The sequence below is a fragment of the Manis javanica genome, chromosome 16 (assembly GCF_040802235.1).
Source record: "Manis javanica isolate MJ-LG chromosome 16, MJ_LKY, whole genome shotgun sequence".
Lineage (NCBI taxonomy): Eukaryota > Metazoa > Chordata > Mammalia > Pholidota > Manidae > Manis > Manis javanica.
The window spans coordinates 69,365,048-69,392,232 of NC_133171.1; the positions used below are offsets into that span (position 1 = coordinate 69,365,048).

The 27,185-nt window shown below is 36.3% G+C and overlaps 1 protein-coding gene across 2 annotated transcripts in view; it reads right to left on the reverse strand.

Moving 5' to 3' along the window:
* Nucleotides 1–1,284: 1,284 nt before the first annotated feature.
* Nucleotides 1,285–27,185, reverse strand: part of RNF182 (ring finger protein 182) — a 70,275-nt gene continuing 44,374 nt past the window's right edge. For both annotated transcript variants that reach the window (XM_017653341.3, XM_037004793.2), the window contains exon 2: nt 1,285–4,441. In XM_017653341.3, the coding sequence (XP_017508830.1) occupies nt 3,490–4,233 (744 nt within the window). In that variant the 5' untranslated portion in view covers nt 4,234–4,441 and the 3' untranslated portion in view covers nt 1,285–3,489. The remainder of the gene's footprint in view (nt 4,442–27,185) is intronic.

Sequence of the window (27,185 nt, forward strand, 5' to 3'; positions counted from 1 at the left end):
AGATTTTAATTATGCCACAAATTTAAATGATATAAGCAATTGGGCTGAACCTGTATTGCCTCCACGACTCACTCATAATTTAGTCAAATAAAAACATTTTGTTATCCATATTATTCTTCTAAAATCCCTTTACTAAAAGCAAACTCATAAGGGAAGACCCAAGACTCAGCCTCTAGTTTCACACAGAGGACTAAAAATTCATAAAGGGTTTGAGGCACAGAGAGGGTAAACATCTAAGAAAGGGGTGGAAATGTGGAAAATGTACAAGACTCAAGCTTCAAGAGCAAGTGGGTCAACTTTTCAAAAGATCTTAACCTCTAACCAAACCTCTTACTGGTTTGAGGAAAGCTCTGAAAAAATATGTGGTGTTTCTGCAGTATTTTGAAAGAATTAAGCCAAGTATTTTTGGCCAAGAACAGTGAAAGAACTAGTCTAAAAACTGCAGAAACACATAGAATTGGAGGTTGCCTCCACTCCACTCCAGTTAACTCACTTCCACCCCTTCTGTACCCTAGTACTCACAGCTCCTATTTATAACAGCAGTATCGATTTGCCCATCAACCCAGGATTCCTTTGGCTTCTATGTCTACCTAGTTGACATATGAGGAAATTCCTTCAAATTCAGGGGTGTCTTTGAAGTCTAGTGCCTGTTTACCACAAGGCAAACACTCCCACTTGAGGGGCTCTCAGCAGATAAGCATGAGGTTACACCTTAAGTTACATGGCACAGGAAACTGCCTTCCTTAACCAGATTTTTGCTCTTTTATGTGAAGATTTCAGAAATGAATGAAACCATGACATAAGTGGTGTCAATTCACTAATTATTATAAGCCTACAACTGCTTATCTATTCCCAAATTATTTCTACTTTGCCTAACAATGGTCATATATGAACATCAGGTAATGTTAAAAATTTGCCCTTGATCACAAACTTAGTCATTTCCCAACTAAAATGGATTCTATTTTGCTGAGCAGTTAGGCAAATTCTGGAAAAGAAACCAAAGAAATTAAAACCCTAAAAAAATTATTTATAAAGATAAACACAATGTTTTTGTTTAATTTTCCTTAACTTTTCTGTTTTGTTTTGTTTTTTTAAACATATGAAAGCCTTTCAGAATGGGCTAAACTAGCTTTTCTGGAAGTTCCAAATCTTCATGCATATGATAAAGGCATCAGCTTATTCAATATTTCTGGAAGGTTACATTTGCAGTTACCTGCCTGACGTTAATAGAGTCCAAAGTAGTAACTGAATTTCAGCCATGAGTCAGAGAAACCAAATGTCTAGTTTGGAAATAATAACAGTTTAATGGACAAAGAGGACATGCTCACAGTGAATACAATATTGAAGCATTGTCCTTTTCTCATTCAAAAGCATGAACAGTTTTTTGTCTTACATTTAAAACTCTCTAAAAACAGATTATTAGCAACTAAAAAAAAAAGACTCACAATACACAGAGAAACACAAATTTAGCACTGCACACATTAAGCAAAATAGATAATACCCATATCCAGAGCTTTCTAGAAAGATCACATAACTCACCAACTTATTTGACATTTCAGACAAGATGAACATTTTTTTAAAACCTTATAAATATGTAAATCCAAACCACAAAACATCTCCTAACATTATATTTGCTCTAAGTACAAATGATTTTTTGGAAATTGCATTCACAATTTCTATCTAAACTAGAGTTTTTGAAATCATTAACGTATTTAGCTGTATCTTAGGGCTTAAATTCTTTGGGCCACACCCTACATATACTTTCCCATCATACTTACCCTGGACATACATATTCTCAAAGTTAACAGTTATATGATTAAAATCAAACTACTACTCTAGGAGTAAATGTCAGTCTTTCCTGAATAAGGAGATTGGAACTGGTCCACTGTCATTATATCACACAAGTTGAAGTAGTCTTAGTAATGCCCATTTCTAAGAGTTATAAAGAGTTTAATGTTAGTAATCAGTAATGGATTTTAGAGACTAAAAATTTTTTAATTTTTTGCCTAGTGTCTGTGAACATTCTATTCCCTCAAACCTAAATCTGCTAAACAATTTCTTCTGTAATATATACATTCAGCTTCTCTTACATCATGAAAAGAAGTTCATTAAGTCACACAGGTTATGTTTTTATTTGAAATAAAATGTGTAAAAACTTAAATCCATTCTAAAATGGACTTAAGAACAACAGGAATAGCGACACGTAAAGTTGCCCTCTGCCACCTCCATTTTACTTCCTTGAAGGATCTTTTTAAGAGGGCACCAGCTTTGTGTTTCCTTTGTGTGTTGCCTGGCTTACTGGAACACAGTTTTGCACATAAACCTAAACCATTATATTTTGGTTTAACTGAGTATAGTACAGGAAAATGCTTATTTAGTTTCTCAGCCCTTCACCCTGTAAAGTAGAACATCTCAATAACTGTTTCTGGGTTTCCATGCCATAATTCACCCCAAACTGTCACAGGATTAAGTTAAGTAAGCCCACAATATTTAAAATACAATAGGGAAAAATATCCTCATAAGCTTATAGCAACTAACTTAGATGAAACCTAATTCAGGGTAAGGGGTGAGGTTCATTGAACAACATTGTTAAATTAAAAAAAAAAAACTAAACTAAACTAAAAGGTTTTAAGGAAAGACTCAACTGAAGATTTCCATGAGTAATAATTGCTCTGTGAGAATTTCAGAGAAGACTGAGGAGAGAGGACAATAAATGTGGAGGAAAGGGTGTGTCTCAAAAACAAATGGCCATATTCTGTCATTAAGTTTACTTTGATGCAAATCCCTCAATGTTTTTAATTCTCTTCAGTAATGTGGGCAGACCGGTCATTGAAACCTCACACTGGGGTGAGGCTGTTTCCTCTTGGCTAGGTAGCCTGTGCAGAGGGAACAAGCATCTAAGCTGGAACCACAGACCACAGGGAGTGGCATCAACTTAGGAGAGAAAACACCTGAAGAGGATTCAGAGCAGTTCCAACAACAGGTGGGTGGCGGTGGGTGAGGGTTGGGGGGTGGGGGGGCAGCGCATGCTTTTTGAATGCACAAGTCGTGTCCTGGAACAGCTTTCATCTCGTGTCCACCCTCCAGTGTAGATTTCGGATGATTATGAGAAAAGGAATCAGCTCATTCCTATAACCTTCCGTAAGATCTGTGCTGCAGCCTAGCACACCTGGCCCTGCGTGTCTGTCTGTCCAGCAGTGTGGGGTGAAACCCTGCTCTTTCCCTGAAAGACTGCAAGGTTGGCTGTACGAAGACTGTGCTTACACAGTTTTGCTTCTTTGCCTTCATAGAACTGTGCAATTTTCCTTCCAGAACACAGCAAAACCAACTGAGTCAATGTTCTAATGGAAAACGGGCCACAGACACATGGCCAGGGGCTTTGTGAATGTCATTGGACGCCCATCTCAGCAAACATGAAAGAAAATAAATGATAAACAACCTAACTTCAAACATGGCAACGCGTGTCCAGATTCTTGGTTTGCATGTAGATTAAGAGGAAGGTGCCATACAGTCTAGAAATTCATGACAAACGCACTGGCAGAAACCATATACCATGAGAATAACAAGGCTCGACGGGACGAGGCTGACAAAGACGACCCCGAGGGTGACTTTCTTAGACACCAGTAAGTAGATCCCCAAGGGCAGGGAGCTGAAGTACAGCAGCCCTAGCAACCAAACCAGCACCCGGATGGAGGTCTGAAAGAGGAGCGAGGTACAGTTCCACACTGTCCAGTTGGGGGACACAGTGGGGACCGAGTCGAAACTCGCCGGCCTGTAAAATTCCACCACAGGGGTGGAGCTCAGAGAGGGCGAGCTCTCCCGCTGCACCTCCATGATGGTTATGACCAGGCAGTTGGAGGAGGCGTGCGAGGGGCTGACGAGCGAGGCCAGCCTCTTGGGGGTCAACAGCAGCTCGGTGGGGTTGTCTGGCAGGCACTTCTTGCCTTTGCCTCCACAAGTCAGGTTGACGAGAATGTTGTTGTCATCAGGCAGGCTACTCACTTCATCGTCCGGCAGGCACGTCTCAAACCTACAGAAAGGGCAGACGATGACGCCCTGCGGGGAGTCCCCGAAGTCTATGATCTTGCAGAGACACCTGGCACAGACCCTGTGGCAACACCCCAGCACTTTGGGCTTCCTCTGCTTCAGGTTGTACCGATTGTAGCAGATCTTACACTCAAGCTCGTCGGGCACCTGGGACTCTGCCGCATCCTCTGCAGGCTGACTGGCCATCCCGAGCTCCGTGTGGGTTCTCTGGCCAGATGCGTCTGCTGGAAGAAGGACTTCGATGAAGATGTCCCTCTGAGTATCACATTATCCAAATCGGGCAGTTGTGCAAAAAGGCAGGAATAGTGACAGAAATCAGAAACCTTCCAGGCATTGTTCAGCTTCTACATTCATTCTGTCTCAAATGCACATTTTAAAAGGCCACATGAAGGGTCTGCAAAGGAAAAAAGAGATTCTAATATAGTGAAGAGTTCACTGAAAAGAACATTGTGGAATTTTCTGAGCTTCGACGATTAGAAGCAATCGCCTTAAAAGGTTAAATCCCCTTCATCTTTTCACACATTTCTGCTCACAGGACAGGAAAGTGCTATCTCCACGCTTAGCTTTCAGTCCACAAATAGGGTTGTAAGGAAGGAATAAAGAATCCTAATGATGTGAATATACTCTAGAGCACTGGGAGTATGGCTAGATACAGAGATTTTCTCTCCTACACACATAAATTCTGGCCTCTTTGCGAACAGAATGGGTCTCATAGCACAAATAGATCCATTTGCAATCAAATTCCATTCAACATAGACTGAGTAATTCAGGGGATCATTGGTGGAAATTCCAGTTGTCTAACCACCCTCAAGTACCGCTTAGGAACACACAAAATAGGGAACCTTAAGGATAAATGTTAAAAATATGTTTTCAGAAAGCATTTTCATAGAGATGAAAGTATATTTAAACACAGCAAACTCTTCTGACTGTCCCTGTGTAAAGAAACATGATATAAATGCCCTTATTATTTGACCGTTTGATTTCAAATTTTTGCTCCAATGCTAGCTTGAAAACCATAGTTGTACATATACCTTCACTCAAGGAAGAATGGAGCATATGACATCTGACATAAGCATTATAAACAAGTCAAGTCTAATTCCCAGGAAAGGACAGTAAGCACAGATAACACAAGTACATCTCCAAACATGAAGGACCATGCATGCATGACTAGAAAGAAGCTCTGAGTTCACCTACTTGCCTGCTTTATTTCATGTAAACTCTTTCTATAGTGAACAAAAAGCATAAGACAATCAACTGTCCTTAATTTTGATCCCTAGTTGCTATTACTGGCTTGAAAAAAATCAGTGAAGGTTGATTTCATGTACATAGTTCTCAATTATGAGTACTAATGGAAGGGAGCAGCAATATGGGAAACCTCCCAATACATTTTATTTTGCTTTACGTATGTGACTTTTTTGGTAGTAGATGTGTCTGAAATTATGTTTTGCTTGAAAAAAATATCAAAATGTATTTGAATTTCTGAGCACGCCCCCAAGCAACATAGCAGAAGGCTGCCCTAACAGTTCTGAGAAGTAGAGAACAACTATGCTGGTATTTTAAATTTGCTATGGATCACACTGCCTTCATGGAGAAGAGGCAGTGGGTTGCTAAACTTGGATCATTTTTGGAATTATGAATAGTTGGTTTGTAAATACATGCTATCACCCTTTTTATGACTTTAGCTAATTTTAACGAACTTCATGTCAATACAATAATCTGTAACAGGTATCAGCAAGATATTTTTGGTGGGAAAAGGAAGTACTCTTGGGAAAATGAAATCAATCAATTAACAGAAACTCTGCAAAAATAACAAATAGTACTGCATCAAACTAAAAAGCTACTGCAGACCTAAGGAAACCATCAACAATATGAAAAGGAAACCTACTATATGGGAGAATATATTTGCAAATGATATATTTTATAAGGAGTTAATATGCAAAATACATAAAGAATTCATACAACTACACACACACACACATACACACACACACAAATCCAACTAAAAACTATGCTGAGGACCTGAATAGACATTTTTCCAAAGAACACATCCAACACATGAAAAGATGCTCAACATCACTACTCATCAAGGAAATGCAAATCAAAACCACAATGAAGTATCACCTCACAGCAGTCAGAATGGCTATCAACAAGACAAGAAATAATAAATGCAAGGATGTGTAGAAAAGGGAGCCCTCATACACTGCTGGTGGGATTGCAAATTGGTGCAGCCACTACAAAAAGCAGCATGGAGGTTTCTCAGAAAACTAAAAATAGAAATGCCATATAACCCTGCAATTTCACTTCTGGAAATTTATCAGAAGAAAAGAAAATCACTAATCCAAAAAGATATATGCATTCCTATGCTTACTGCAGCATTGTTTACAGTAGCCAAGATACAGAAACAACCTAAATGTCCATTGACAGGTATATAGATTTTTTTAAATGTGGAACATATATACAATGAAATATTACTCAGCCATAAAAAAGAATGAAATCTTGCCATTTATGACAACGTGGATGGACCTCCAGGTATTATACTAAGTGAAATAAGTCAGACAGAGAAAGACAAATACCATCATTTCATTTATATGTGGAATCTAAAAAAACAAACAAGTGAATGAATAAACAAAAAAAACAGAAACAGACTCATAGATACAGAACAGACTGGTGGTGGCCACAGAGCATGGGGCTGGGTGAAATAGGTGAAGGGGGAAAAATTAGTGAGAATATTTGATATCTTGATCAGGATGATGGTTACATGAGTGTATACCCATGTCAAAATTCATCAAGCTATACACTAAGATTTGTATGTTTTATTGTATATTAAAAAAAATTTTTTTAAGACCCTGAGAGAGAGCTGAAAACTCCTCCTGTGTCTGAGGCTCCCAAGGATTCTATACTGTCACCCTAGCTGAACCTCAGCCTTTAACAATTCATTAAAATTTTAGCTGACTCCTTCTTTACAAAAATAGATGATAGATAGATAGAGAAGGGAAGGAAGGAAGAAGCTCAGGCAGCAGCCAAAAAATATACAGATGATTTTTAAAACTAGTTTACTATATATGAACACATATATTTCAATGAATCTACTCTTAAACACAAAAAGGATATAGAGACACGACGTCAATTCTTCTATTCCTTTTCCTTCCATGTGCCCTAAGTATCTTCTTCATTCCTGATTCTGATCCTGTTCATGATACAGGGGGACCTGTCATCGCAAAATGTGACTGTATCTTGCCCACAATTCTACAAAACTGGCTTCTTAGTTCTCTTGTGGGATGACATCTCCAAAATGATATCCAGGACCAAGAAGGTGTTCTATCCCCATCACCACTCCCAGTCCTAGCGGCTTTCACAGAATGGTCCCTTGTCAGCATCTAACAATCAGCTGGTCCCGTTAATACTTCTGTACCAAGCTTGCAGCCATTACAAGAGTAGCATAGATGCTCTATGTTTGGCCAGCCAAGCTTTCTACTTTACAATTCTATCAACATAAATCATTAGCTTTGACAACATTAAGCTATTATTTGAAACAAGGCTTTCCTTTTCCAAAGAAATACTCTATAAGATCTTTGAATGTTAAGATGTTATGTGATAATAATGATCATATTTACAAAAATTTATAAAGGAAGCATCTTGCTAACATGCAAAGAAAATACCAAATGTTCCAATATCCAATCCAAAGATACCTGATTTAATTCTAAGGCCAATCCTAGTAAACCCACTCCATCCACTCTGTATTATAAAGCTGGGAAAAAATAAATACAAAAAGTTTTCTTTTCCTAAAAAATACACATTCAGATATGTATAGCTGAATCACTTAACAGTCTTTAATCCTTTTATGAATTATCTGGAGTAAGATTACAGAAATAATTATCTACTAAAAATCTTATAAATCAACTGAGAGCTATTAGAATAATGATTATTTCCACTGTTCAAAATGTATAGTACTTACTACTTGACTCAAATCCACTTCCTCCACTACTTAATTCCCTTTGCTTTTAAAGAGGCAAACTTTGCTTGTATTTCGAAGTCCTCCCAGTGGACATCTGTCTTGTATACCTAGGATCGTTTTTATCTCCTTTGGACCACACTGCTTCCCCTTCTCAGCTGCCACGTCTTCTTTGGGTAAGTGTTTGCCACTCACTCAAATTCTGTGATTGTGGGTGAGCTGCGTGGTACCTTCCTTCTCTTCACAGGGTGGGTTTGTGGCCCACCTGGCTAAGCACAGCACTCCATTACCCACTGCCCCCAGGGATTAGCCTGGGGGGCATGTGACAAGGCAGGCCTGTGAAAGGTCCTTCCTAGGACTTTTTTTATTTGAAACTAGAGGAAGAAGGAACATGCCAGGGGCTCAGGGAGGGAACACAGAACCAGAAAAAGATGTTTCAAGGAACCTTCATGCCTTCAAGAAGGAGAGTAAGAGAGGATAAAGCCAAAGACAACAAGAGAAGTAAAGGAAAGCAGGAGGCACGGATACAGACAGAGGCAAAAGGCAGACCGACACCTTGAGAGCCAAACTGAATTTCTGGATTTAATTGTGTGCGAAGGGTCCCATGAGCTAATAAATTCCCTTTTTGGCTTGTGCTAATGTTTTGGTTATATTTTTACTACTTACAACCCAAAGAGCTCTGATACAATTACCGTGCTATATTAGACTTTGAGGAGTTATTGTCTTTAGATGTAGGGTCCTACTTATTTAGTATATATAAATTATAATTAGTCAACTTCATAAGAAAGTAAGTTACTTTAAGTAAATTATAAATAAGTAGTTCAATAAAAGTGAATTTACTTTTAAAATTTCATTTATGAAAAAAATTTCATTTGTGCACATGTGCACACACACATATACACACAAATTTACATACATATACAAAAGTCATCGTACATAGTGTTTATCAGTTGTGTATGCGTTCTTTTTATTTGATTAATTTCTCCTCTTCACTTGCCTCCACCCATGCCAACCTGAACGCCACCCTCTTTCCCCCAGTAAGCCATATAAACTACCTGGCATGCTTCTTCCATATACATTTTCGTGTACATATATTCATCCATCTACACATAATTATAAAGACACATAAGCACAATTTTTTTCCAATGTTTTCTTTCTAATGATTACATTCTACTCAGTTTTCTGCATCTTTCTTTTCCTATTCAATAATGGCTCATGAAAATCTCTCCATTCAATTAATAGAACCCTAAATTCCTTTTTTAATAACTGCGTAATACTTCATCCTTTGGATTTACTGTAATATAGCCAACCATTCTTCTCCTGGTAAGCTTTCATTTACCTCTTTTTTTTCCCACAACACAACCATTACTGAAGAACACAACCTTGTAATACCTATTCTTACAGATAGGTGTTTTTCTTTAAAAGAAGGAGGAGTGGAGTCTGAGACAAACAGATGTTGCTTCTAACATATGTTGCCAGTTGCTTTCCAAGAAGTCTACAACAGGTACTTCAACCAGTAATAGGAATATTCTTTTCTCCCAACAGCAATACATGTTACTGAGCTTTTAAATTTTTGACAGTCTGAGTGGTGATATATCATTACTTGCACTTGATTCTCTTCTTATTTGTTGGCCTTCTGTATTTGCTCTTCTCAGAATTATGTCTTCACATTTTTTTGCTTATTTTTCTATTGTGTTGTTGGGACTTTCTAGTCAATTTGTAAATACTCTTAATCATTAAGAGATATTAAATTCTGTCTTATGTATTGCAAACACTTCCCCCAAATTTACTCTATTGGCTTTCCTTAATATCCTTTGAAATACAAAATATTTTGCTTTTTGTACAGTCATGCTTATCTTTTTTTCTTGTAGCTCCTAAGTTTCTAATCTTAGTTAATACTGCTCCTAATAATGTACATGCACTTATTTTCTTACAAAATTTTTCCTGCTCTATTTTTAACTATTATTTCATTTTTATATATAAAAAGAATTCTAATTTTATTTTCTCCCAGGTTAACCACTATCTATGTCAATCACATTTGTTAAATAATCCATTATTTTCTGATTAACTGCAATAGAACTTTTGTCATATATTAAATTCTCATGCATTCTGAGATATACTTCAGATTTTCAATTATACTCCACTGATCTATTTGTCTAGCCATCTGTTCCACCATAATAATTTGAATATCATGGCTTTTCAATATATTCTGATACCTGGTACATTAAGTCTCCCCCTAGTAGTTTTTTTATATTAATTAATTCAATTATTTATTAAATGTCTACTATGTTCTAGACACAGTGATAGGTGCTGAAGATTCAACAGTGAGCAAAATCCCTTCCCTCATCGAGATTATGTCCAATGGTTTGGAGGGAGGCAGTAGAGGAATTCTTTTCTATTGACGGCACATAAACGTCTATTAACTTTCAGATCATTTTATCAAATTGAAAAAATGTTGGAATTGGAATTGTACCAAATGTATACTTCAGTATCAAGATTTGTAGACCAAGAACATATCTCTCATTTGTTCAATCTTGATTTATGTTCTTCCATTAAGACATTTTCATTTTCTCCAAGTTTTATGCCTTTTTTTAAAATTTTTTCTTTAGTATTTTCATGGTTTCACTATTCTAATTTTTTTCCCACTTTTCATTTCTATGGGCCTATTGCTATTATGGGGTGGGAGGCTCTTGATTTTGTTTATTTATTTTGAATCCAGCCACTTACCAAATTCTCTTACTCATTCTAACAGAGTTTACTGGGAGTCTCTTGGATTTGCAATTATATCACTAGACAAATTAGATAGTTTTAGCTTTTCTTTTTCAATATTTATTCCAGTTATTTCATTATTCATATTTTAATGAATTCACTAGAAACTCCAAGACAGTATTAAACTATATTTCCCACAAGAATGTAAGCCCCGTGAATCACAGCCTTTGTCTTCCTTATTCATTTCTCAGACCATATATTAGTACCCTGGTCCAAAATAAGGGCTGAAAAAATATTTCTTAAATAAATGAGTGCACAGTGATAGCAAGGCTGTTCAGTTCCTAATATTAATTGTAATTCTGTGCTTTGATATTTAGGATGATACTGTCAGTTTTGGCAAAAGGTTTATTACATCAGTTTCTTTCCATTCTTTCTGTTCTTAATTTGTACTTTTTATTAACAGTGTCTATATGTTTTATTAAATGCTTTTCAATGTCTGTTGATGTGATTATATGGTTTCTATCTTTAATTTGGTCCTAAGAGGGACTGCAGTGATAAATTTCCACTCTTGTGTTATTGAAATAAACCCTACCTGCTCATAGTTGGGTCCTCAAATACACTGATTGGCTCTATCTGCTATATTTTATTTCAAATGTTTGTACCTATTTTCAACATTAAATTAGTCTCCACACTTGTTTTTACTCTATCAGGTTTTGTAATTAAATGTACACTCATTTTACAATGAGTCAGGAGCTTTTCATCATCTCTGGCGCAGTTTAAGTAAGAATAAAATTATGCTTTTGAATGGCTACATAAAACTCAGCTGTAACTCCACATGAACTTGCATTTTTAAATGGTAGATTTTGAATCACTTTCCTAATACCTTTTACAGCACTATCTTTTGCAAATTTTCCACTTTTTCCTGAGTCAAACTTGGACACTTACTTTTAGCATGGAAATAATCCATTTCTTCTGCTTTTCCAAATTTGTTGTCATAGAGTTAAAAGCAGTTATCTTTATCTTCTTTGCATCATTCCTGCATCTCTAACTACAACTTTTTTCTCATTTCTACTCTAATAAACTTTTTACTCTTATTAATTTCCTAATCAAACACATAAATCTTTTTATTTTTTTCAAAGAATGAACTATTGTATGTATTTATCCTATTTTTTATTTCATTAACTTCAGCTTTTGTCCTCATTATTTCCTTTCTAATTTATTTGGTTTTTTCATTTTACAATAAGAGTACACTTTGTCTTTATTCTGAAGATATAATGAAAGCACCTAAAGGCTGTAAAATTTCCACGGGCTCCAGCTTTCACTCTATCCCATCACCATTGGACTAAATTGCGCTCCTTTTATTGATTTCTAGATATCTTGTAAATTGACTTTTGTTTTCTCCTTTGATAAAAAGGTTATAAAGAATTTTTTTATATTTCCAAATAATAAGGTTTCTTTTTACTACCTTCAGTTATTTCCAGTATTACTAGATTATGATCAGAGAACAAGATACACAAAAATCTCTCTTCCTTTGAATTTGTTAAGGTCTTCTTTGCGGTCAAGTATATGATCAAGTTTTGTAAGTAATCCAGAAAAGGATATTCTGCTTTCAAAGGATGTAAGGTTCTAGCATATCTATTAAATCTAACTTCTTATTTATTCAATTTCTCTATCTTAGGGGTCTACACAAGGTAAACACAGGTTGAGACAAGTGAGGCAGATTAAGTTAAGTGTCTCAGCATAACTATATTTGCCTTTCTAATACATTTGCTTTACAGATTTGGTGGCTATGTTATTTCATACATACGGTTTATTTTTATTTATCTACTTCATAAACTGTGCCTTTTAAAAATCATTATATGTCTTACCTTATCCTGTTTATGTCTTTAACCTAAATACTACGGTCTAAACCTAATACCACTGGTGCTTCTGACTCTCTGTATTTGCCTGGGATCTTTGTCCACCCTTTTTTTTTTTCACCTCCTACCACTTTGTTTCAAGTGTTTCTTATAAACACCTTATAAGTGAGTTTTGCTTTTTAACTCACTTTAACAGTATCAAATTTTTAATGAGAAAATTCAGTTCATTCACATTCACATTCAGCATTTAATGTAAATGCTATTGTACTTCAACTTAATATTTTCTTCTCACTTGAGTTAATTGACAAATGTAGAAGAATTTCCACTGCTATTATCTCTCCTTGTCTTGAGGTGTTTTCGATTAACTTTTGGCTAGGATGCTTTTTGCTTGATATTCTTTTTTTTAAGTATTTTTGTTAGAAAAAATGGGTGATGACATCTCTGAGTTACTACATACAGTACATTTCTTTTACTCTGACAGGGAAATGGCAGGTTGACTGTGTATATGATTTTCAGGATGCTGGCTTTTTGTCTCCATTGTCTACAGAAATTATCCCACTATTCTCTACATCCTGTGTCATACATGAGAAATCGGTTGTTGGTCTGTCACTTCCTAGTAGTAGGTAATTTGTTCTCTCTCTCTGGAAGCCTCTAAGATCTTGCTATTTATTTTTAATAGCTCAAGAACTACTTCCAGTATATACAGAGATGTCTCTTTTTCATAAACCTTGCCTGGAACTTGATGAGTCATTTGAATTTCCAGACTCAAGTCTTGATTTTTAAGCTCAGAAAAGTCCTTGTATGTATTTAATTATGGCCTTTCCTCCATCTATCCCTTTTTCTCCTTCTGACTCTCCTGTTACTCACATATTTCCTAGATCTATTTTCTTTTTGATTTCCATCCCTTTTTATTTTTGTTCTATGTTTTCACATTCTTCCACTTGACCAACTAGGCAACTAATTCAAGTCTCAGAAATGCTCATCTCATTCATTTACTGAAATGTTTGGGAAATCATGCATTTCATCTCCAGGAAATCTTTTTGTGCTGCATTTAAATCCCCTATGTGCTCTCACTATGCTTTGTCAGAGTGTCATCTGTCCCCAGCTGCTGCTCTATCTCATGAGCCATGTGTTCCATCTCATGAACTGTCCTCCCTTTGGCTCTGGTGCCTTTACTTCTCTTTTTTGTATCAATGGGGTCCAGGTCTGATTGCTGGAGGTCCCGTGTGGCTGCAGGTCTATGAGTCCGGGGAGGGAGCCCAGTGGTCTCCGCTCCTGTGACCGAGCAGCGTGAGAGCGGGCAGGCCCCAGGACCCTGCCAAGGTGCCCAGAGGGAAGACTTTCTGCTCCAAAGTCTCCTCGCACTCTCCTGGCCTCCAGACCAGGAGAACCTGGCCCAGGAGTTCATCTTCTCCTTGGTCTCTTGTGGGACATACATGCACGTGCATGTGCACAGACAATGGGATGAGGGTGATTTTCAGTTTTACTCCCAGGAGTCCCCCAGCTGCTGGAGGTCAAGCTTTTCACAGGATCCAGGGCATCCTGATCCTCCCCAGGGGCTCAGTGGGTGTCCCGCTGCCAGCGCAGGTCAGGAAGGAAGCCCCCCATGTTCTTCCTCACCCTTACTTCCAGGGCTCTGGGCTCCATCCACCCTCCGGGCTCTGCTGGTCCCAGGAGTGGTCTGAGTCAGGAGAGGCAGACAGTGGAGTTTATTTCCTCACTGAATGGCAGGCTAATGAGACGCTTAACCTTGCTATCTTCCCAGGATCTCACCAACCATAATTACTGGACTTTTTTTTTTCTTCAAATATTTATCCAGAAGGGAAACATGTGAACTGGTGATGAAGGTTTAATTTGGGGAGAACACTAGCAGTCCTAATCATGTTCAGTGACTATTACATAAAGATATGTATCAAACTGATACTTACACCTAAATTCCTAAGTACTTCTGAAATTCGTGTTTAAAGTTCTCTCTTCCACACATTCTTTTGTCTTCCTTCTTTTTAGCAAACTGTCTAATCCCAAGAATACATTAGCTTGACACCAAGGGTATGAGAATCTTTTCACTTTTCCCTTGGCTGTCTTTCCTAAACAATACCTCTCAAGTTCTACATTCATGGCACATACCAGTTATATCAAAAAGCCATTAGGTAAGAATTCTTGATATTTTTCTATTTCAATAATATTCACATATACTTTTAAAAACAGACTATTTGGGGTCTTTGCTGTTTTGGTCTTAGGCTGTTTTGGATCTTCTTCCCCAACTTTCCATGACATAATCTCATATTTCAATTTAAAATGTATTAGTAGACCATTTTACCCAAATCCTCTTTGCCTTTCCCCTAGCATGCATACTAAATAGGTTACAAGCATGGTTGTAATAATTCTCCACAGCCTTGGCCACGTGGCTTTCCGTTCATCCCTTCAACAAGCGCAAGAATCTGCTTCCCCACCCCTTCAGTCTATGCTGGCCTGTGACTTCATCTGACCAGCAAAATAGAGCTGCGGCAGCCTTGTCAGAGTTCTGAACCCTGACCTCTGGTGCCCTGCAGCTTCTGTTCTCTCAGACCCTGGGACCACTATGAGAAGAAGCCCAGCCTAGTTCCCTGAAGATGAGAAACCGGAGAGAGAGAGAGCAAGAGAATGAGAGAAGCCCAGAAAAATCCAGCCCAACAGCAGTCACAAGAGCGAGACCATCACGGACCAACGGGCCTCAGTCGACCCACCAGTGACTTCAGCCTTTTGAACGAGGGACCCCAAGACCAGCAAAGGGATGGTCCCTAGGGAGCCCCATAGGAAATGCTGATCCTAAGCATCATGAGCAAATGAAAATGACTGTTCTTTTAGGTGGCTTGTTTTGTAATAATAGATAACCAACAAATCATGCTAGATTATACCTTCCCAAACTAATTCAGAGCTAATCTCTGTCCAAAGAAATTATTTTCCTCACTTATCAATGACCATCATTCCTACCTAGAAGACTTGCTTATGCACTTTGAAGCTGCCTAACCCAGCAGGTCTTGCGATTTTTGTTTGTGCTAGAAAATTTTTGGTCAAAATAGAGTTTCTGTACATTCTTTTGTATATAATTTTAATGATTTTATTATAATAAATTCTGTTGAGTCTGTCTTAGAAACTCAAATACTTTAGAAACATCACATGACCTTCATAATAGTGAAGAACAATTATGATTCCCATTTAATAGATGTGTAAATACCTACAGTAAGTAAGCATTTTTTCCAGGATTACGTAAGAAGTCAGGACAAATGGAGTTCAAAAAACAAGATGTCACTATGATCTTATTTTTTTGCCTGTCCAGGACTCTATCCTGTGCATTATTCTACTGTCCATACGAATTAATTTTATACATCTCAGGGTGAGTTTAGTTCCTTTAAAATATTTCTCACACAGGTTTCATTTAGCCTGAATCATGCTCACAGAGTCCATCAACCATTTTAATTTGGCATTAGCAGGACAGGTTATATTTTCCCCTTATGAAACTGCAACAAATGCCAAGTTTCAACTCTCATTTCCTGGATCCTCCTCCCATCCTGGAGAATAAATACTATTAACATTGCTCTCTGCATGATGAGAGAATATATTTTAAAGGGCTCTCTAACAACAAAAAAACTGGTACTAATTAAGGAATTGTCATTTCCTGTTTTTAGAGATGGTACTAAAAGACTTGCTTCTATTTTAATTTCTTTTTGTGCAATATGGAGCATTACTCTTCAAACATTTTCATTTCATGATCATCAGTTTTATGACACCTAAATTCTTTGACTAGTAACTATCCTCCAAATATAGGAGAGATTCCAGCATTGTAGCACTATTCTTCTTTGTGAATAACCAAAGCAGAACATTGGTTTTTAAGCTCAGCTACTGATGACACACACTTGCTACTCTTTAGTGCCAAATCTTTCATTCACAGAAACCTATGCCCCAAATCTTTGTATTTATGACACTTGAGTATCAAATGAAGCCAAAACCATACATGTGGCATCTACCCCCAAGAAAGTCCAGTTTTTCCAGCTAGAAGTTCATAAGTTGGCTTCCAGTTAGTCTGAAAGACTTACATCACTGTGAATATTTACTAATCACCAATAATAATATGCTGATCTCCATCCCAATTACCATAGTTCTCCCTTAGGGAACATTAGCAATATTTGAACTTTGTACCGCATGATAGTTTCAGAGTTGAGATTTCTGATATGCCTTTTCATTAAAAACAATCCTTTTTGCTATAATAAAAGGCTCTAACTGAGAAAACCCTGAGAGAATAGGCTCAACTGAGAAAATCCTGAGAGAATAGGCTCAACAGATGCCATGCACTCATTCTTGAACGATCAACAGCTGACTCTAAATGCACTTAACCTGCGACACCACTAACACTTACTGGTTCTTGGCCATCTACTGAGCACTTGCAGAGAAGTTCCCTCAAGTTTAAAGCTCTTATTTTACCCTTCCTCTAACACCAAGCAATTTAATTTGGTGGGGAATCCTAATCTATTTATTAGAATACAGCCAAGTTAATGATCTAGAATTTTAGGCTACTATTTATACATATGGAGAAGGGATTTATAATGCATCATTTGCCAGCAGTTTTAAGCCAATGAATGTCCAGCATCAAAGGAGGAAAAACAGGTACTCTTCACCCTATAATTCTCCACACCTGCAACCTTAGGACCCTGGATGGGCAGCCAGGAGCATGACCTTAAGTTGTAAGCAGTCTGAAATGGAAGCACTTAGCATCTGGAGTTAGGAGACCCAGATCTGGGGACTGGGTTCTGACACTGACTGGTTATATAACCTTGGACTAAAACATAACACATGCCTCACAAGGTTGTTGTGAGGATTCAGTGAAATTATATATGTATAAATAGTTGTATAGGTATAAATAAATAAGCATTATATGGATACTATTAGAAATTTAGAAATAATGCATCCATCAATATTGTTAAAGTACTTTAGTATTCTAAATGGATAGTTGCTATAAGAATATGCACTGAACACTTTATCAAAAGGTACACAGGTTTTGCCTGTAGATACAATATGCAGCAAGCAAAACATAATCTACTAATTCTGCAATGTTGTAATAATCTCCACTACCTGGTGAGTTGGAAGGGAAACTTCATTATTTTTTTCCTTGCTTATTCTACGTATATGGAGTACTAATAGATAATGTATAAGTCTTTTAAGTTTAGATTGTTTGCTTGGTACCTTACTCTTTAGTTGAAATAGGCAAGCAAAGATCTAATATAAGATCAAGGGTCCATAGAAATACATCTGCAAATTACAATATTGGAAGTGATTAGTTGTTTCTCATTAGACAAATTTCTTTGCTACTAATTCTTTCCACCATAATTTCCCTTGGCCAAGTTTAATAACACTTACTAACCATATCAAGAAAAAATAACATGTCTAAAAAAACTAACATTGGCGCTTTGCACCATTTCTACAATTTCAAACTAAGCTAAGAGTAGGTTGATAGCTTTGATGTTGATTTCACTAACACCACACTCACACTAAATGCTCCCTCTCCTTCCAAACCAATGGACCACCTTTCTTTTGGAAGATGGAGGTAATACACATATTCATCAAAAAAGTATGCAATTATACTCCTGAAGCCATGGCTAAAAATCAGACTTTCAATGTATTTTTATCAATATATTAGGAATTGACAAGAAAGTCATCTTCAACTGCTATAGAAATTCACTTAAAAGAGCAACAATTGGATTTTAATTCTTGACAGATTCACCATGTAGGCCTCTGTTGATATTATCTCTTTCACTTGGTCATTCAACAAGTGACCTTAATGCCTATGATGGACCAGGCTATGTACTAGATGCTGAGGATGCAAAGATAAATAAGATGAGATTTCTGAAGGCAAAAGCTCATTATAAAGGTAAATAGATGCTTTCCTGCCCTCATCGCGTCTCACCTCTCAAGAGCTTCTACTTGGTGGCCACACCCTTCCTCCTAAAAGCCTCCCTTCCCACAGCTTCCACAGTGTAGCACTTTTCCAGCTCTCTTCCTGACCTCTCTTTCTCACTGTTCTCTGCCAGCTGCCCTTCTATCAAATCTCTAAGCGTCCGAGCACGCCGGCACTTGGACTTGAGCCATTGTTCCTTCTCTGTTTGTGCTCTTCCCCTTGGGTTGTCTCATCTTCTCTAACAGCATTAAACACCCTCCAACAGTTTGGTATTTTCAGCCCACATCTCTCCTCTGAGTTCCAGACTGGACACCTACAAACACTTCACAGTAAACTTAAGTCTAAGACAAGTTTTTTTTTTTTTGAGAGGGCATCTCTCATATTTATTGATCAAATGGTTGTTAACAACAATAAAATTCTGTATAGGGGAGTCAATGCTCAATGCACAATCATTAATCCACCCCAAGCCTAATTTTCATCAGTAAGACAAGTCTTAATCCTTAATTTGATTCAGAATACAAAGAGGTCCTACATAGTTTCCCCATCATAATAAATGGGATCACCATTCTCTGTTTTTCAGGTCAAAACTAGGAGTCATCTTTGATTCTACACTGTATCTCACTTCTCATGTCCAATCCATTGGCAAGGGAAGTCAATTCGACCTTCAAAGTGTATCTCCAATCTTCCAACTTCATACAATCTTTGACCTTGTCCATTATAAAACTGCTTTCTAACTTTCTGCTTCTAATCTTGCCCCACTAAACTATTTCCTTTGCAACATCCAAAAGTGAGCTTTTAAACATATCAACTAGATTATATGTTCTGTCTGTTTAATAGTTTCTCCATTACAGAGATTAAAATCCAAATTCCACGCAACAAGGTACGTACAGTGTAGCCCCTGCCTTCCCTACCGTCCCATCTTGACAACCACTGTCTATATTGCCTTCCTGTCACATAAGCCTTTGTTAAATTGCATAAACATCCAAGCTCTTTCCTGCTTTAGGCTATTTCCTTGATGTAAAATGTCCTCACTGAGCTCGTTCCTTCTCATAGATCTCAACTTTGGTACACAGTCCTCAAAGAGGTCCTCCTTAATTACCTTACTGTAAAAATTCCTTGCCCTTTATTTTCTATTACAGCACCCTGCTTAGTTTCTTCAACAAACTTCCACAAGACCAATTAACTAATTAGTTTGTCTGCTCTCAATTTCCACTACTAGAATGTAAATCTAAGAATACAAGAGCCATTAATATGTTGTTTACCAATATAACACATCATAAGCCAGCACAGAGTAAATATTCATTAAATACTTGCCATATAAATAAATATATTGAATTGTCTCCAAAATTCCTCCTATCTCCACCAATCTGTGATGGTACATCACACCCTTCTAAGTGTGAGGAAGTCAACACTTTGTCTTGATAAATATTCTTGAGAACTATACATTTTTAATCTAGATTTAATTATTAATCTAATACCCCATAATTTCCATAAAGAAATATTGAATCTGATCAGATGAATTTCCCAAGAAATCTTAGCTATAAAATATGCAAAAATATTCATAAATCAGAGCATCTCAGAGACTCTCAGTATATGTTGAGCAAATGAATTAATTCCTTTCTCTTCATCACCGAAGTTCCTCAATTTTTATAAATATCCGTCCACAATCACCTTCAGGTTTAGGCTCATCAAAGAGATCCATTAATAAAACTTACAGAATACAATTCTTATAGGATTACTTCTCTGTAATCTCTGATGCCAGACATCAACCTTTTGTCCTCAAGGCTTTTAAATTTTCTCTAAATATTGGCTTATATACTAAGCAAAACAGTCACAACCATGGTTTCTCAATACTGCTTTCTCAAAATAATAAACAAAGTAAAAGTGTGTAAGATGTTATTTTTATAATATTCTTATAAAATAAAAACAAAGTCACAAAAATATTTTTCTTTTTCCTCTCTCCCAAAAGTGTTTTCCTCACTTTCCATAATTCTAAAGACTATATCTTCTCTTCTCCAGCATTAATAAAAATGGCTGTAACTTCTCCTGAAATAGAGTATATTTATACCTACCAAAATCCAACTGTGCTCTCATTCAGCAAAATGGAACCAATCCAATTAACAAATGCATCAATTAATAATGAGCAAAAGGTTTTTAAAGGGAAAAATTATCACTTCCTAAATTCTACATTTGCTATATGCCTTAATCCAAGTTTGGTAAGCAGAAACAGAAATATAGGTTAAATTTTATTGAACTTATTTGCCCTGAATGACTTTTCTACATAGGACTTTTAGACTCAATCTTCATGAATGTTTTACTGCAACATAGCTACATAATGTGACAATATTGGTGGACATATAGCCAACTGTGAAGATTAATATAAACGGAAAAGCTGCAATTTTTAATGAGATAAAAATGGTATTTGTGTAAGAAAAGAAGCATACTATTAAGAAAGATAGTTTAATATTTATTACATATTAAAGCTAAGTGATTTTGTTATGTGAAAGGCATACTAAACACTCACATCCTGAAAAAACAAACCCAAAAGAGCACTCCTTCTTTTCTTACCAGCCCAGAAAATAATGGGTTTGGAGAAACTTTTATGTTATGAAAAAAATGCCTCCTAATATAATGGTTGAGAGAAAAATAGCTCCACTGCTGGTACACCTGAAGATAGTCAGAATTAGTGCAGAAAATCTTCATGTAAAGAAGTGAGACTTGCAGTTGGATAAGATATTAACTAGAGAAAGAATGTCACTGAATAGTCTTAAGCAAAAGATAGCCAGCAGATACTAAGCCAAAGCAGAGACAGAGTGCAGCAGAAAATGAAAACATAGTTAGTAGAAGACAACATTTAGAGGAACTTAAACCTGTCTGCAAAAATGTTCATTGATCAATTAGCAACCTGGGGCTCCATGAGTGACCTGAACACATTTAAAAAGTACCTCAGGAATAAGTTGCACTCTCTTCTCGGATTTTTTCATATGGAGTTGTTAAAAAAAATCAAAGTTCAGACATCTCATATTTGACAATAAATGCAGAAATAGAAGCATTAGAGCTCAGAATTAGAGTTCTAAAAGTCATCTGCCTCTGGGGAATAACTGACATCATGAAAATAAGACAGGCAAACTATGAACTTGCCAAGAAAATTAGAGAAACTTAGATATAAAAAAGTGAGAATGCTGAGGAAGTACAACACAAGACTGGGAACATTGTTAATGGACTGGGAAAAGAAAAGAGAGAAAATGAATCACAAAGAGGAGGAGAAAAAAAAAGATGATCCCTAAATCCAAGGAAAGAGAGGGTGGCATGAGGTGCTGGAAGCAGCAAGTAGTCAATGATACAAACACTTAAAGAAGAACATACATAATCATAAACATCTAAAGAGAAGACTGACTACAAAGTGCTTGGGTGGAAGTTTGGCCATGGTAGAGAGAAAATGCAGATAATGAAACTGAACAGCTAACATAACAGAAAAAAGAAGCAAGAAGGAGCACTGGAATAGTCGGTTGATTTAAGTGAAATATGGAGGATAAATCAGGAGAGAGCATTTTGTTAGGTACAATCATGTTAGGTAAATCTGAGCTCTTTAAATATGTCTATTTTTTTCCAGTTGGCACTAATGAAAAACCAAAAGGTATCAAATCAAGTTTCAGATTGTAGGCTCACTAATTAATGTTGCATTATCAACATTTAAATGTCAAATTTGCTTAACAACAGTGACCTAGTCATGACAAAAACAATATATTAGCCTAGATTAAAAATTATGTAAAACTGCAAGAAAGAATCTTAATTTCTGAATTTGAGAAACATCAAATATTTTTCTTACCTAAAAAAGACCTGAAAACTGTAGCCTCATGGATTTTACAGTACAGACAGAGACCACCGATTCAGTTGATAGTACTACAGCTGAGCATGCACACACAAACAACGCTCTCTTTTGCTTCATTGCTAAAGCCAAGTTCATGGACAAGACATTTTCCTGCTGTCTTTCTGAATCAGTGAGTGTGCCCCACCTGCTACATGCTTCAGCTGCCTTGCTAAAACCAGTGGGCATTCACAATCCACACAGAGACACTCCTTGAATGCCTGGCCAGGTGGCCAAGAAAGTTGGTGCTTCAGAGCTCCATGGGACTGTAGCAATCAGAAAGACAGCTCTCGGCTGGCCACACCCCCAAGGCACTGCATAGACAGCAGACTGAAACACAACACCAGTTTTCCTATGAAAAAGGCCTATTTACTTAACCAGGAGCTTCAGCTTCAGGCTTCAGGTTGCCCACATACCTAGAGACTAAAGAAGCCCTCCCAGAGAATATAAGCAAAGAGACATCATCTTTGTGTACTCCCCTTGGCCTCCCTACAGACAAAAAGGGACATCACATGATGATAAAGGGGTCAATCCAACAAGCAGATATAACAACAAAATATACATGCACCCAGACACAGGAGGACCAAAATATATAAGGCAAATATTAACAGGCCTAAAGGAAGAAAATGACAGCAGTAAAATAATAGTATAGGATTTTAACACTCCACTTAAATCAATGGATACATCATCCAGACAGAAAATCAATAGGGCAAGTCTTAAATAACACATTAGAGCAGATGGACTTAGATATATAGAGAACATTCCATCCAAAAGCAGCAGAATACTCAGTCTTCTCAAGTGTACATGGAACATTCTCCAAGACAGATCACATTAGACCACAAAACAAGTCTCAACACTTTCAAGATTGAAATCAAGCAGTTTTTCCAGCCACAATGGTATGAAACTAGAAATCAGTTGCAAGAAAAAAGCTGGAATAACTACAAGTACATGGAGAGTAAACAAAATGTTACTGAACAACTGCAGGGTCATAGAAGAAATCAAAGGAGAAAATTTTTTAACTACCTTCAGACAAATGAAAACAAACATGGCATATGACAATCTATGGATGCAGCAAAGGCATTTCTAACAGGGAACTCCATACCAATACAGGCCAACCTCAAGAAATAAGAAAAATCGCAAATAATTTACCTTTATACCTATAGTAACTAGAAAAAGAAGAATAATTAAAGCCCAAAGTTAGTAGGAGGAAGGAAATAATAAAAATCAGAGTGAAAATAAATGAAAAAGAGACTAAAAAGATAATAGAAAAGATCAATGAAAGAGCTGGTTCTTTGGAAAGATAAAGAAACTTGACAAACCTTTAGCTAGATTCATCAAGAAAAAAAGAGCGAGGACTCAAATAAATAAAATTGGAAATGAAAGGGACAAAGCTACAACTGACACAACAGAAATACAAAGGATCATAAGAGACTATTGTGAACAATTATATGCCAACAAATTGGACAACATACAAGAAATGCATGAATTCCTAGAAATTTAGAATCTTCCAAGACTGAATCATGAAGAAATACAAAATCTACATAGACTAATTACTATAATGAAAATGAAACAGTCATCAGAAACCTCCCAACAAACGTCCAGAACCAGATGGCTTCACTAGTGAATTCTACCAAACATCTCAAGAAGATTTAAAACCTATTCTTTTCAAACCTTCCCAAAAAAACTGAAGAGGGAACTCTTCCAAATTCATTTTATGAAACTAGCATTACTGATACCAAACCAGACAAGAACATCACAAAAAGAAAATTATAGCCCAAGATGCAAAATTCCTCAACAAAATACTAGCAAACTGATTTCAACAATCAATACATTTAAAGGCTCTATGATTTATTTCAGGTATACAAGAATGGTCCAATATCTGCAAAACAATCAATGTGATACACCACGTTAACAAATGAAAGCTAAAATAGTGATCATCTGAATAGATACAAAAATGATCTGACAAAATTCAACATCCATTTATGATAAAAACTATCAACAGAGTGGGTATACTGGGAATGTACCTCTATTATGTTATTAAAGGCCATATGTAACAAACCCATTGGTAATATTATACTCAATGGTGAAAAGCTGAAAGCTTTCCTCTGAGATAAGGAACAAGACAAAGATATCCAGTATCCCCACTTTTATTCAATACAGCATTGGAAGACTCAGACATTGCAGTTAAGTAAGAAAAATAAATAAAAGGCATACAAACTGGGAAGGAAGACATTGTCACTTTGCAGAGGACATGATACTATACATAGAAAGCTCTAAAGACTCCACTAAAAACTACAAGAATTAATAAATGAATTCAGTAAAGTCATAGGATACAAAATTAATATACAAAAATCTATTGCATTTCTATACATTCATAATGAACTATCAGAAAGAGAAATAAAGATAACAATCCCATTTATAATCACTTCACAAAGAATAAAATACCTAGGAATAAATAAATCAAGAAGGTAAAAACCTGTACACTAAGAACTGTAAGACACTGATAAAAGAAACTGAAGAAGACATAAATAAATGGAAAGTTATCCCATGCTCATGAATTGGAAAAAGTAATATTCTTAAAATGTTTATACTACTCAAAGCAATCTATAGATTCAATGCAATGCCTATCAAAATTCCAATGACATTTTTCACAGAACTAGAAAAATTAATTCTAAAATGTGGAGGAACCACAAAAGACCCCAAATAACCAAAGCAATCTTGAGAAAGAAGAACAAAGCCAAAATTATCACACTCCCTGATTTCTAACTATACTACAAAGCCGTAGCAATCAAAGCAGTATGGTATTAGCATAAAAAGAGACACATTGACTAATGGAACAGAATAGACAGCATAGAAATAAACCCACACATATATGTTCAGTTAATTTATGACAAAGGAGTCAAGAATATACAATGGGGAAGAACAGTCTTTCTGATAAATGGTGTTGGGAAAATTGGACAGCTTCCTACAAAAGAAAGAAATTGGATCCATATCTTACAACATATACAAAAAACAATTCAAAATGAATTAAAGACTTGAATGTAAGATCTGAAACCATGAAACTTCTAGAAGAAAATACAGGTGACAAGTTCTTTGACATTGGTCTTAGCAATGTTTTGGGGAATATCACTCCAAGGCAAAGGAAACAAAGGAAAAAATAAACAAATGGGACTACATCTAACTAAAAAGCTTCTGCACAGTGAAGGAAACCATCAACAAAATGAAAATGGCAACCTATTGAATGGGAGAGAATATTTTCAAATAATATACCTGATAAGGGGTTAATATCAAAAATATATAAAGAACTCATACAACTCAATAACAACAACAAAAAGAATCTGATTTAAAAAATGGGTGGGATATATAAATGGACATTTTTCCAAATAAGACATATAGATGGCTGTAGGCACATGAAAATATGCTCAGCAACACTAACCATCAAAACCCCAATAAGATATCACTCTACACCTGTTAGAATGGCTTTATCAAAAAGACACATTTTGATGAGCATATGGAGACAAGGAAACCCTAGTTCACTGTTGGTAAGAATGTAAATGGGTGCAACCACTATGGAAAACAGTATGGCATTTCATGAAAAAACTGAAAATAGAGCTACCATATGACTTGGCAATTCCACTCTGGGTAGCTATCCAAAGAAAAGAACAATACTAATATGAAGACATATGCACCCCTATGTTCACTGCAGCATTATTTGCCATAACCATGATATGGAAACAATCTAAGTGCCCATCAATGTACGAATGAATGAAGAAGGCATTGTATATGTATACTCAGCCATAAAAAAGAATGAAATCTTAACCATCTGCAACATAGATGGACCTAGAGGATGTTATGCTAAGTAAATAGTCAGATAAAGACAAATAACACATGGTTTCACTTATATATAGAATCTAGAAAAACAAAACAAAACAAAAACCCCAGACTCATAGATACAGAGAACAGACTGGTGGTTACCAGGGTGGTGGAGGGTAGGTGAACTAGATGAAAGGGATTAGGAAATACAAACTTACAGTTATAAAATAAATAAGGCATGGGGATACAATGTACATCAAGAGGAATATAGTTAATAACATTGTATTAACATTGTAAGGTGACAAAGGGGTAACTACGCTTACGTGGCGACCATTTTATAATGCATACAAATGGGAAATCACTATGCTGTATACCTGTAATTAATATAATATGGCATGTCAATTATACTTCAATAAATACAAATTATAACAAGAAAACTACAACTGGGACATTCGACATGGAGCTAAGAGTGCCTGAGAAGTGCCACATTACTGCAGCGTGACTAGTAACAGACACCAGCCATAGGGCTCTACTGTATATCTACAGGGCCTAAGCCTAGGAAGACTCAAACATAAAATATGTTAAAAATCCTAAATTTCATGATGATACTTAAAAAACAAACCAATCACCTTTGGTAGATGCTAGGAAACCAACTCCTTATTCTGAAAATGGTTGAAAAATAAAGGGAAGGACTCAAGGATTCATCCTGTCTTTCCTTTACAAACAGTTCCTTAAAGTAATCAAATAATTGATGAGGCAAAATTCTTTCTTATAGAAGCATTTCAATTAATGAGCAAAAAAAGAATATATTATTTTGCAATCCCTAATTAAGTAATTGATATAGGTCAGGAGTTGTCAAATAACAGCCAGCAGGCAAAATCCAATCTGATAAATAAAGTTTCATAGGAACACAGCCACTGCCATCATTTACATACTGCCTAAAGCTGTTCTTACACTACAATGACAGAGACCACATGGCCCACAAAGCTAAAAAATATTCACTAT